Source organism: Eptatretus burgeri, chromosome 17 (genome assembly GCF_056783735.1).
Source record: "Eptatretus burgeri isolate ZD-2024b chromosome 17, Ebu_testis_v1, whole genome shotgun sequence".
In the NCBI taxonomy this organism is placed as follows: domain Eukaryota; kingdom Metazoa; phylum Chordata; class Myxini; order Myxiniformes; family Myxinidae; genus Eptatretus; species Eptatretus burgeri.
Genome location: NC_140977.1, coordinates 25,258,924 through 25,273,001, shown reverse-complemented (window position 1 = coordinate 25,273,001; position 14,078 = coordinate 25,258,924). Strand labels below are relative to the sequence as shown.

General features: G+C 43.2%; 1 protein-coding gene across 5 annotated transcripts in view; it reads right to left on the bottom strand.

Moving 5' to 3' along the window:
* MIPEP (mitochondrial intermediate peptidase) overlaps positions 1 to 14,078 on the bottom strand; it is a 77,483-nt gene that overhangs the window by 18,887 nt on the left and 44,518 nt on the right. For 4 of the 5 annotated variants that reach the window (XM_085862659.1, XM_085862658.1, XM_085862661.1 and 1 more), the window contains exons 12-17: positions 12,863 to 13,016; positions 11,776 to 11,853; positions 9,718 to 9,922; positions 3,306 to 3,415; positions 3,121 to 3,195; positions 2,657 to 2,776 (exon numbers count right to left, since the gene is read on the bottom strand). In XM_085862659.1, the coding sequence (XP_085718785.1) occupies positions 2,657 to 2,776; positions 3,121 to 3,195; positions 3,306 to 3,415; positions 9,718 to 9,922; positions 11,776 to 11,853; positions 12,863 to 13,016 (742 nt within the window). The remainder of the gene's footprint in view (positions 1 to 2,656; positions 2,777 to 3,120; positions 3,196 to 3,305; positions 3,416 to 9,717; positions 9,923 to 11,775; positions 11,854 to 12,862; positions 13,017 to 14,078) is intronic. The other variant, XM_085862662.1, reaches the window with a different exon arrangement.

Genomic DNA, 14,078 nt, shown 5'->3' with positions numbered 1-14,078 from the left:
GAGTTGAGGCACCACCGCCACTTCGCGTCTCATCATCAGACGGGTAGGCTCGACCTGGTCTCGGCCCCAGGCCCGCCTCATCCTTGAGGGTGGTTCTTTTTCTTTTGTTTTGGGTACAGGTGTTGTCGGCGCCGTCTGTGAAGTAAAATTGTATAAGTGTTGCCGTGTGCCCGGTAGTCGGTTAGATCTGCATTGTTGCATTTGCTTTTTGTGTAATATTGCATTGTCTTCTTCTTTTACATGTGCTTTTGGTGGAATTGTATATGTGTGCTTCCCGTTCATCGCGAAATAAATGTGAATTATGTTGAACTGTTTTCCCGCTTCGCTTCGTCTTTTCTTTCATTGAATCTCCATCTTGCTTCACGTAAAGGGTTGGTCGTGGGCTAAAACGCCCGATAATTAATCGAACCGTCGAGGCCGACGAATAACACCGCTCGGTTATCCCGATAGCACGGAACGGGTCGCTTAAAGTGGCCCGTGTCCGAAGTCGACCTGCGGCGAGGTGCGATCGCCCGGTCTACCCTCCGTGTGGGTACTTAGGTAGGTCGAATTTGGCGAGCAACCCTATCCCACGCGGGGGCCGATTGGCACGATCGTGGTGAGACCGAAAGGTCCACCCGTGACTAGTTCCCGGCGTTAGTCCGAGAGGGTCACGACTGGATTGTCCGTCCGGTGGGCGACGTGCCGCGATTCGAGTTATGTGGCCGTCCGCACGCCGGCGGGCGCGAATCCGCAACAGTATACAAAAACATGATTTACTTTGTTACTTCTTCCACTGAAGGTGCATGGAGGTTATGCTTTCACCCACCTGTTTGCCTGTCTGTGAGCAGGAGATCTCAAAAAGTAGTGGACGGATTTGGACGAATCTTGGTGGACAGGTTCCGGAGTGTGTGACAAGGAAGAATTGATTCGACTTTGGTGAAGATCCGAATCTGGATCCGGATACGAGGAGTTTTTAAGTGATCCTTCACCAATGAGAGAGAGAGAGATGGAGCTAAAAACGATATTTCAAAAAGTTTTGGACATGTTATGACAAAACTTGATGGAAGAGTTGGGTATGTGACAAGAACAAGCCGGTTCGATTTTTGTTAAGGTTCGGATTCAGATGCGGCCCATCAGTGGAATATACCAGAGAGTTGGTGTCAAAGCCACCCAATGCTCGCCTGTTTATACATTTATCGTTTTTAAAAGACGAGTCTAATAATATTTTTTTTATAAAGCATTGCAGTGAAGTCTGATCCAAATAATTTTAAAGCAACAAATGTATTTGTATATTGTAATCAGTAAAAAATAGTATGGTAGATAAAAACATGAGAAAGGACAAAAACTTCAACATTGATGTGCTACAAAAAAGTTAAGTTCAAAACAGGTCAAAAATTTGAAAAATTTGAATTTTTTTTAATTTCAACCTCACTACATCAATAATATACCCCAAAGGAACCTCCATGCCAAATATCAGCATCCTCGTACACATATTAAATGAATGGCAAGCTTCTAAATAACTTGCACCAAAAACTTGAACATTTTCACGCTCACGCTGACGCTGACGCTCACGCTCATGCCGGGGGTATCGCTATAGCTCTATGTTCTTCGAACAGGCAAGCTAAAAATGTAAACTGTTTAGCCTGGTGGAGGTAATGCACTCTACCAAGTGCCGTTCTCGCTCAGTCTTGCTTTATTACAGAAATAGATGTGTCAGATATTAATGCCACACCCTGTATATAGTTTGGTTTATTTTGTAGGTCTCCAATGGTCCACTTTGGAAGCCAAATTCCTCCAAAAGTCTCGTAATGTGGAATGTTTTACATATGAAGCACGACATTACCACTGTACTTGGAACAATAACGTATTGTGTCTGAAGCCGTTTCAAATCAATCAGCTTGTCTTTGTATTGTTTGAAGTCAAACTTCAAATTTCATTTTATTCAAACTATTGATTCAAACTTTCCTTTTCAAATAAACAACTCTACTTTTTAGTGTTTCTCTAACTCCTACACCTATGTAAAACCTGTGTGTTTAGTATTTCATGTTTATCAATTTATCAATTTGCTCTTTCATCCATTCACACAGTCCTACATTGATGATGTTCGTTGTTTTATTAGAGTTAGTAAAGTTAGTAACGAGCGGTAACGTTTTGTCTTTCGCTATTCCAAGGTCACTTATGGAATTATCCCTTTTGCAACGGATCAAGAAACCAAGAGCCAAATGTTAAAAACAACAACATTTGAGTGGAAATAATTGTGAATTATTCCATTACGATGGATCAGGAAAGCTACATTATTCATCAATAACACTGTACGACAGGGATTCATCACTGTGTGTCATCGCTCGGGTGGACGTTAAAATGTGGTGTCCCATTTGGTAGCATTACTTGGTGGATGTTAAAGATCCGTGAGCATGAACAGATTACAAATTCCTGCTCTAACCTACAGGGGGCAGAACCTACAGAACCTACAGATGTTCTACATCAGTAGAACAGCTGCGCCCCCAGGGAATTAATAGCCATGTCATGCCATGTGCTGCATAGAAGAAAAGAAAAAGAAAAAGGAGGAGGATGAGGAGAAAGAGGAGAAGAAGAATAAGAAAAATTACCACCGACAAGGTTTTCAGATGGTGTTGGCAAACAGTGGCAGCCAGGACAAATATAGGGTACGCACCGTGTTGGGGATGTGTGGAATCCCGTAGTAGCGCTCTTGCGTTTCCTGCAGAATCTGCGTAGTCGACTTGTTCAAAGGGTGCTCACCATGATAGAGCTGGTCCAGAATGGCATAGTAAACCTGAAAAAGAAAAATGCTTCAAAAATGCCCAACGTCGGACTAGAACCTCCTTTAACTTGAATGAACAATGGCGTTGCGATTTAAAACAAAAGGGGCCATCAAGACAAGGGTATTGTGAAGAACAACACCTGTAGAGGATTCAAAAAAACAAAACAAAGTAAAGTGAAATGAACCATGCTTATGGTCTGCAAAGCAAAATCCAAAAATGAGATGAAGGTTCAACTGTGCGATGGTCTAGTTTAACGTTGACACACCTAAACAGGGAGACTATAACTAAAGAGACGGCTTCTAGCAATCTCTGCACGTGTATTGGGGGTGAATGAAAACCTGGGAATGGCCCCCACCTGCACTTGCATGTCCGACGCAGCACAAACTTTCTTTGACTCGCACAGTCTACTCACCATGCTCTTTGACAAAGCCTGAGCAAAAGGGAACAAAACACCGTAAAGGAACAGTGGTTTACAACAAACTACAACAACAAAAAAAATATCGCATAAAAACTGTCGCAAGTATTTATCCGACAACATACCTGTCCCGTCTGGTAATGACGAGCAAACTGCGAGACAACTCTGTAATCGCTGGCAAAGTATTCCATGAGGATGGATGGGACTTCTGCAAAATCGGTCGCACAGCGTGTGCCTTGGGGTGGAAAAGTCAGGGAGTGCATAATTTAGAACACTTGAACAACATTTCTGGGGGCCTGTTTAACCAAGCAATCCAAGAGGTAGATCCTGCCACGATAGCCTTGTACCAGTGGTAATGCATGGCCAAGCTCCTCCATGAGCCATTTGTACGGGAGAAAAATCTTTGATCCAACACTCAAATGGAGGCCGATTCATTGAAATAGTACGGTAACATATGTATGCAGATTCGTGGGTCTGCCTTGGCAGTTATAGACCAGGCAGGTTCTTGGCAGTTATAGATCAGGACCAAGAGGTGAGGGAAAGCATCTTGAGAATTTGGAATTTGAACATGTTGTTTCACTCCAGTCATCTGTCACCCATTCAAAAGCAATTGCTTTTGTTATTTTTTTTTGTCAAATCCAACATTCTCAAAATATTTCATCACATTAGAGTATCCACAATTTCAGAGTTGATAAATCCACTTTAACCAACAACCACCCCTCGCCAATATCCCCCCCCCCCCGGGACCTCCACCAAGCCTTCCCATAACCCTCCCCCGAGTTTCTTCCATCGGCAATTGTAGGAAAGCTATTCACTACCATTCAAAGGAAAGCACTTATAGAGATTATTCTGGCACTGACCCCTCTACAACCCCATCATTTTTCTTCTACCCATAAGGCAGTTCTCCAGACAGCCTGCCGAGATTACACACCACAATCACAAATTATGATCTTAATTTACTTAACACCTGGACAAAAAAGTATAGCTGACAAAACTCACTCCATTTCTCAAACACACACACACACACACACACACACACACACACACACACACACACACACACACACACACACACACACACACACACACACACACACACACACACACACACGGTTCACGGAAGAGCAGAAAGAAAAGGAGGATGGGGGATATCAACAGCAGAGTTGATGGACAAAAGAGGGAGAGGGAGACTTGCCAAGTAAGGATGTGGTTAAGAATGAGGGGTAGGGGAGGATGCACGGGGGAGACAATAGGAATACAGTTCCAAGAAAACTCCCAGGAAGAAAGAATAAAAATAAAAACTGGAAATTTTGGGGGTGGAGAGGATGGTTTCATGGGGATAGAAAAGGTCATGGTTTTAGATTGGGGATGATCTGAGATGATGGTGAACAAATGCCTTGAAGACCTGGAGGGAAGAATGAGATTGAAGAGAATATGGAAGTTTGGTCCACAGGTGAGGGGGGGGGGGGGAAGAGGAACAAATGAGTGGAGGTGAACAGTGATTTTGGATTTTGAAAGTTTCACCAGAAAGGGGTTCTGGTGGACCAAGTGCACCCTGTATAACCCTTGGTGTTGGGGGGGGGGGGCAAAGCACGGAAAGGCCAGAGGGTGCAAGACCAGAAAGGAGGCGGTAGTATACAGAGAGACCACCGACTTGTCTGCGATTGTGACGTGATTGGCCCACAGATCTTGAAATGATCTTGATCTTGAAAAGCCCTTGGTTTCCACGGTCTCAAGCTGAGCAAGATTTGAGGCAGGTGTGGCAACCTAGATGGGAGAGCAGTACTCCATCAAGCTATGGATGAAGGCCTTGAAGGTGGATAAGAGTTCAGGTGTGCCAAGGAAGGACTTTGCACGAGGCGGTGTCACGTAAAACGCATATTTTAGTATACAGAGTCAGTGTCGATTAAAACCAAGATCGTGGTAAATGTACAAAAAAAATGGAATCATGGTGCATGTGTACACCATCTGTTGATATTCTGTGCTGTGACAGATTTTCAAGGAGGAATGGTTATAGCTTTTTAAGTTTCATGATGGATCGTTTTACTGACATGTAAAATGTGGTGATGTGCAGGTTGGACTGGTCAACGGTTAATAAGCAGGCAATTCAATCGTTTAAACTGTGTCCGTGCAATCACGTATGCATCACAGTAAGCGGAAGCTCCACAAGGAGCTCAAATTATTTGTTTGCCAACGTGGTGTTATTATTTTGTCTCGAACAAAAAAAAAAAAGGCCAGAAACAAAAGGAGAGAAGTAAGGGAAAGAGCTAAGTGGTCACCGTTGCTTTGCAAGTGGTTTTGCAAAGGGAGAATAATACAGCTTCAAGTCACGTAGGGCGGAAGAGTTTCGCCACTATATCATGCCTCATTGGGACTGTGTGTCAGGCGGAATTCTTACATCTCTGCTGGAGCAGAGAACGCTGTTGAGCTCTATAATTATACTGAATTATACGATATAGTGGATTCATCGAACGACTCAAATCGGAGCAGGAGCCGAGGCATACCGTACTGTGGATGCAGCAGTTTGGAGTGACTGCTGAATTGTATAGCAGAGCGACAAGCACGGATGTCCCGAAGCGTCATTGGACAATCCAGGAATGCCGGGGACATCGCATCTCAGGAACATAATGTGCAGATCGGACTGACCGAATAAAACTGTGGATATTGGCCATGCATTTTGGCATTGTACCTTTTCTTTTCGATGCAGTTTCATTGTTTAATTACTGCAAGTGCTGCTGTATTCAATCGTAGCGTGCCCACAAGTCACAGACACCGGCGAACAAGTTCCTCGGTCCAAACGACCATCTTCTTTACAGGGAGGATGTCGACGGCTGTCTTTGGAGGCCAACTTTGAAAGAAAGAAAGTGGTTTGCCCAAGAAAGGTCATGGCTGATAGTGAGACCAAAGAGTTATTTTGAAAAAAAAATCATAGCAGGTTCATTGACCGAGATCCTTAAAAAAAAAACCCATGCAAGGCACAGTCTTGCAGAACCACGAATGATAACCAAATATATTTTCACTTTGGATGCAATTAAAGTCAAAAGGGTAAAATATTAAGCTATTTCCCTTGAATGTTCCTGTATTCCCAACAAGAGGCCAGCAACTTATTGCATATGCATCATCCCCCCCCCCCCCACTCCTCAACCCTCAATTGCACACCAACCGCCAATGTGTCAATCATCCCAAAGAAACCACGAGCCCGGTTGCATAAAATTTCCTAATCCTTAAGGCACACTGATTCCTTAGCAAAGGTTTTCCTTGAAGTCTGTTGCATAATCCTCAAGTAGGGATTTCCATATCATCATCATCATCATCATCATCATCATCATCATGTTTTTACAGCTGTTTCTATGCTTGCATAAGGTTGAGGAAATCCTCATGAGCCATTGCTTTGCTCAGCAACCAATCAGATTAGATATAGGAAGAGGTGTCTGAAAGCAAGATGGTGGCAAAGCGATAGACAAACTGGTCTCATAAAGAGACAGCACTAGTGGAAGCTTTTTCTCAAGCACAAGAGAGACAATACATTGTATAGTTGTATGATGTGTGATGCCTGGTGTTGGCTTAATGGCTAGCGTGGTGGACTTGGGATCCAAGGATCTGCATACGTTGAATTAATACCAGGTGGGGTTGACTCTGCCTGTCATCCTTCCGAGGTCGACAAGATGAGTGCCAGCTTGCTGGTATCCTGTGTCGGAGTGGCGACCCATCTAGGATTGTGCCCAGTCACCAAGGAGACTGCTTTAGCAGCACCAACACTCTGCACAGAGTATGGTCCCGATGGATGGAAGGATGGATGGATGGATGGATGAATGATGTGTGTTGTTTACTTTTCTATATAATTACACACTATAACGATAAATAGTGTACAATTGCTAAAAAAAAAATCCCTTGATTTGAGCAAGAACAGCTTGGGTCCACAGGTTAAACCGAGACTCCGAGTCGAACGAGCCCCCAGACGTCTCTCTATGACGCGGGATTGACGAGTTATGGATCCATTAACACGCCACGTTCAAGCTATTTATTACGTATGCAGTTGACCTTTTTTCCTGTGACCACCATCGGTATCAATTAAATTGGTATCTCAATAACCTGAACATGAAGTAATAAATGTTCACACTGAAAATACCACGACACGAGCAGCACGGACCGACAACTCCTTCAGATGCACCTGCAGTACCAGAACACACCTTTACATCGGCCCAGATAACATGTGTTAAATACCGTGGGATAGTCAGTTCGATGGAGTCTATAAATAAATTATTTTAAACGTATTGTTGGGGAAATGACTCCTGGGGGATCAAACATCCTTAATATAATTCGAAGTATTCCTTAGTATGTGTTTTAGATAAGGGTAACATCAACATAAACGTCAGGCGGGTTGAGACGGTCTCTAAAAACACAATCGAAACGTCTTGCGCGGAGATAGTCGTCCTCTTTGTGACTGATTTCCATGAAGAGTGCCACTTGAAAGCTTAAATGTTGGTGTTTAGGGACGGGGGAGTGCTACCTTGAGTTTAAGGAAGGTTTTAAGGGAAAACTTAAGAAAAATTAGAATATGCAACGATCCTCAAATGAAGGATATCCTTCAGGAGAGACTCGAGGAAATATTTAAGTAAATCCTCAAATCTTTCCTGAAGAATGTTTTATGCAACCGGGCTACTGTCTTTCAATCCACTTGGAAATGCCTCGACGCTAATGAAATAGTCGATACGTTAGCAGAGCATGCCGAGTTCTCACTGCAATTTTCAACAGATGAGTCCAAATGTTTTACAGTAGTGAAGATGGATGGAGGAGCTTGTACATAAAAGACAGCAAGGACAATGACATTGGGGTGCTTTGATGTAAAGTGTGTAAAACCTGGCATTCAAATTAAACCATCATGCACCAGCAGTAAATGAGCCAACTGAGAAATTCAATCTCCCCCACTCGTCATGTCTTCAAACAGTACACACAAGAGAATATCAAGGCAGGTGAATCATGAGAGTATGATTAATGGATTCAGTGTACAAGTACAAGTATGACGTTATAATAATATTCAAACCTATGTGTTTGATTTACACCAGTCTTTATTAGCCTGCATAGGATGCGTGGCACGTTTTTTGTATACATTGGCGAGGCTCGTTTGAGAGCGAACACACAACAATGCACAACAAGGGGGACAGGAGACAGGATGGGCAGGAGAGGGAAGGACAAAACAGTGGGGAACAGAGACATTAGGAGATCTGTGGAAGGGAGAGGGCTGGGGCAGGCAACATGGGGTATACAATATGGACATTACAGGGACTTTTAGGAAGTAAAGCAGGGAATTTGAATGAGGTGGGTTTGGGGTGGATTAACGGGGGTAGAAAAGAAAGGGGTTTTGGATGGGGGAAGATGAGAGGTGGTGGTGAACAGCTGTTTTGAAGGCCTGGAGGGAAGAATGGGATTGAAGAGAGTGTGGGAGTTTATTCCAAAGGCGGGAGAAAAGAGGAATGAAAGAGTGAAGGTGAGCAGTGATTAGTGATTTTGGTAGTTTTACCAGAAGGGGGTTGCTGGCGGACCTTGAGCACCCTGCGGAAATATGGGGGGGGGCAAATTGCAGACAGAGCAGGGGGGTGGGCGAGACCGGAGAGGACAGGGTAGAAGACAGAAAGACCACCGACCTGCCTGCGGTGAGAGACCCAAAGACTCAGCCTCATCGCGGGAGATACCAACGATCCGAAATGCCTTGGTTTCCACAGCGTGAAGCAGAGAAAGGTGAGAGGCAGGAACATCAGCCCAGAGGGGAGTGCAGTACTCCATCAGGCTGCGGACGAAAGCTTTGTATGTGGTCAGGAGCTCAAGAGGGCCGAGGAAGGACTTTGCACGACAAAGGATTCCCAGTTGGTGACTGGCTTTGGAGGCCAGGTTGGGTGTGTCACGAGGAAGAATCAATTCCATTTTGGTGAAAATCCGAATCTGGATACGATAATTTTCTCAATGATTCTTCACCATTTGAGAGATGGGACCAAAAACAAAACATAGCATAACATTTCAAAAAGTTGTGGAAGAGTTGGTTTGGTGATGAGAACAAGCAGGTGAGATTTTGGTTGAGGTCAAGATCCAGATCTGGCCTATCAGCGGGATACAAAATGTAAACTGTTCAGCCTGGCGGAGGTATGTGCTCTACCGAGTGCCGTTCTAGTATAACTATGATATCAAGTGGTATATCGAGCATAACTATGATATAAAGGGAAGAGGAGGAGAAGAAGATCGAGTGGTGTCATTTTTCATGAGATGCTGGAACGGGAAAGTGACATGGTCACAATGGTGTGGACAAGGTTTTAAGTGTCAGAGTTTCCATGCTCATTATACAAGGTTGAAAATTGGGTTAGAGCACGAAACATATCACTGAGAAAGTCAAGGCGATTTGCTGCAAAGCAACTTGAGCCTTTTGCATCAAAATAGACTGCAAAATGCTCCCGACTGTTAAAGCAAAGTCAAAGTAAAATGACGGTAATTAGTTTAAAAAGAAAAGAGCCAGGCCTAGAAGCAATAGGCCTTTGGTGACGGTACCAGTGACATGCTGATAGCGTGTACGGCCCAACATGGAGTGCATGGCGTGCCCCATCTCGTGGAACAGATTCTCCATCATTCCAGGTGTGAGGAGCACAGGTCCTTGCTGTGACTGAGTGCCGAGGTTCAGCATGAGTACCACAACAGGTGCCTGGTACTCACCATTCGGTAGCCGCCTCCCTCCACGGATGGTAAAGTGGCAGTCCTGCCGTGACAGAATGGACAAGTCACAAGATTATTCAATATGGTCCTTCATGTGAAACTGGCATCATGAAATCATCATTTCTTGAAAGCCAACATATAAATATCTGGAACAAATAATACGAGTTCCCTTGCAAGGAACTTCAATGCAGAAAGGCATGAGGCCCATAAAAGCCAGTGCAATTACTGCCAACGTTAATCTGTGCTCTATCCCTTTTAAATGCTGGGCATCAAGCAAGGAAGCAGATTTGGTCCGATTTGGCCAGGAGTCAAACCGCCAAGCTCCCAGACTCAGAACGGACACTCCGAGCGAACGTTTGAACACCAATGAGAATGAAGAAGTATAACTAATCTTGCTAGTTAAATCGAGTGTTAAAACATGTTGGCAGAAAGATCTCTTATTGTATAAATATCTAGAATTGCACTGGAAAACGCTAAAATTTGGGTTAAAACATGCATTGTACGTGCGTTTGGCGACTACGCTCCGACACACATGCAGCTGTGGTATGGAGAGCCTCACACGGACATCTCCTAAGCTATGGAGGGTATTGTCCATGATAGACAAGAGAAAGTTGTTTTCTTGCATCACGGCAGTGACTATCAAACAGAAATCGCCAAATTCAAGCAATTATTATTATTATTTTTTGATGTTCGAAGTCTATTGTTGCCCGTCAGACAAAGTCCCTGGTTTTGGAAGAAAGTTCCAGGGGTTGCTGATGGATGCGGAAAAAAACAATGGGACAAGTGAATCTCATGGAGGCATAGAGACGTGGCTGCAATAACACCTGTGGTTAAATAATCATGGCACCGTCCATAAAGTGAAAAATATTACCGCGCGTCCCGAAGCTCACCTGGATCAGGAGCAACAAGTCACTCAAACTCCCCGCAGACCCCCTTAGACCCTGATATTTTTAATGCTGTGAACAAACTTCAGTAAATCACAGGTGATGAAGGTGTGAAATTGTGTGTGTAGTTTCAGAGAAGAGAGCAAATAACTATTTGGGGGGGGGGCTCAAATTCTCCCGGAAACTGCTCTAGACCCTGATTGCTTTTTTTATGCCGTGAACAAACTTTGGTACATCACAGGTGATGAAGGTTGTGGTGAAGTTTCATCGAAATTGTGTATTTGTAGCTTCGGAAAAGAAAGGAAATACCAATTTAAAAAAAAATGGGGGGGGGGGGTCAAACCCCTGTAGACTCTCTTAATGAGTGCAGATTTAGATGAGGTTAATACACCTTTGTTTAGGTGTCAGATATGAAGCTTGTGGCCAAGTTTCATCAAAATCGCATGTTTGGTTCAAGCGATAATGACCGGTGTTTACAGACTCACTGACCGACAGACAACTGCTTCATCGCATAAGTTCACCGGACGGAAGTCCAGGTGGGCTAAAAATGGCTCAGGGATGTGGTGGGTGTGTGCATGTGTGGCTGATAAATAGCAGTCGTTGACTTCTATTGAGCTGATCAGGCAGATTGAAGGGAAAAACAAAATTAAGGAAACTGACCATTAAATTTGCAGCACATTGAAGCAAGGAGAACTGGACAATGGACAAAAAGGAGACAATTCCACAATCGTAATAATAAAGGGGAAAATCAATGCAGGTGAGCAACCAGTGTGTACTTTGTGAGAGGGAGCCGGTGAGGGACTTCTGTCTTATAAATGACTGAATTGAAAATAGTGCTAACGGTGCGATTTGGATGATGGAAATTTCTCTTAACAAGCATTTGTCTGAACAAAGGTTTACTGCATCTCATGAATGGAATTTGGAAGTGAACTGCACTTCGTGATCCTCATGACGAGCAGCACAAGCACACGATGCTTCAGACGACATTGAGGCAAAATAGAAAGTTCCAAACCTGGAGTGGCTTTCCGGGCCTCTGGAAGAAGTCGCAATAGATGTACCCCAAGAGACCTTCTGCTTCGTGGACTACCGCCTGGAAATACAAGCCATGCTTTTGAAGCATCTTCAAGAAAACTTTGCACACAAATGAAATTACATCAAAAATTTTTAATTGAAGCGCAATTGTAGTTATTTTATGAATAAAAGGGCAACTAAAATACTATTGACCATTTCAGAAAATTCAAAAACACCACTTTTCGAAAAGGAATAATTTAAATTATGGATTCAGTGTGCTTGGGAGTAGTATTTTTTTGTTGATATATTTGTTGACAAGTACTTTTTATTAAATGCCATTGAAAGTTACATTAGGATGGCCTTTCACACTCGCCTTGGAGTCGTCATGTCTGGGTTTAAATCTCGGCCAAGCTATAGACTATATCACCCTGATGTCTCGCAGGCAGGGTGATTCATTAATGTGTGCGCCGTCCTCCGGATGGGCGTTAAAACTGAGTGTCCAGTCTGCTGGCATTAGTTAGTGGACGATGATGATCCCATGGTGTCCTTCATGAAGAAAGTAAGTGAGCTATTACCAGCATCCTGGACAAATGACAAATTCCTGCTGTAACCTCTGTGGGGAAGGGGGTTGGGGGGAGGAACTACATCAGCAGCACCTCCCAGCAAATTATGTTACCTGCACAGCCATGTGCCACATAGAAAGAAGAAGAAGAAGAAGAAGAAGAAGAGGTACAAAGTAACGGTATCAATTTAGTTCTATCATGAGATCAGAAATTGACACTCAGGCATGAACCCATTAGGAGGATATCATTAATTTTATGTGCCCTCTAAAACCATGGCACATCAATTGTTGCAGAAAAGCCGGGAGTTTTTACAAATTTCAACAAATGCTGGAACAACGTTTGGCTGTATAATCAGTTAATTGGCTAAATCAGGGACAGGTCGTCTAAACATCCTCTGAACCACCCGTCGACCGGCACATAAGACCAGAGACTGACCATCAAGCAGAGACAATAACTCGAGTCTTCGTTTCACAACGGGCACAAAACCTCCAGTAAATTACAACGTGGATGTTGTGGTGCACTCACCAGCTTGCGGACATCCGGTGACCACACCTCCCCAGATGCAGGTGGTTCTGAATAGAGCATCACACCGAGGAGTTGGCTGAAGAGTCCATTCAGGCCTTCCATGCAAGCACCCAAGGAGAAGAATGGACTGTATAGACTCGGATGAATGTTGAACCTGCCAAGAAGAAGCCATTTCTGTGCATGACTTAAGGTTCCACCATGACGTGTGCAAATTTGGCGGATGTTTTTCAACTCCGCCCCCCTCCCCCCCCCCCATCCCCAGCCCACACTGCCAAAAAGAAATTTCTTAGTAAGAAAATATTTTCTTGAAAGAAGAAAACTTTGAGAAAATTTTTCTTTCGACGAGAAAAAAACAAAAACAAGGATTCTTGTGATTTTTCTTTGTTTCAAGAAAACTTTTCTTATCTTTCAGAAAATATTTTCTTTCCAAGAAAATTCGTTTTGGCAGTGAATACTGGCACTCCTCACTATACGACCTATATGCGTTCCACAAAAGTAATATATATATATATATATATATATATATATATATATATATATATATATATATATATATATATATATATATTTATATATATATATATATTGAAAAAGATCTTCCCATAGACATAGTGAAATAAATCGAACATGTGTTCCTGGGAGGATGATGTTCAGACACCTTACGCAACCACATCTAGCTTAACTAAAAAAATTAAAAAAGACATAAGAACTCGGTAAATCAATACAGAACGTCACAAAATATAAAATTAAATGAAAACCCACCATAAATATATCACAAGAGAAGGAAAAATAAACTCGAGTGAAGTCGATGTCACGCCATCGCAAATCCCTACGCTTCCCACATAAAACAAATTTGACAGATGGCAAAAAGTTCCACCGGGTTTATCAAACATCAAATTTTAAATTTTGAGTTTAAATTCCTCACCCCCACCCCCCCCCCACCGGCCACCCCCCATTTTGATCCCTGTCCTGTAACCCCAAATTGCCACCCTCTGTGGAATGAACCGTAAATTAAAAAAATCGTTCCATATTTCATGTGGTCCCCAATGTTGATTGCATACATAAAGTTTCATTTGAAAAAAAAAATGTCTAAAAATGTGCCCGTAATTGCATTCGACCTTTTGACCCTGCCGCATGGCAGGGCCAAATATGACACCGCACTTGCACGTGATGATCATAACTACCAAGTTTGGTGAATTTCTGCTCATCTGTTTTG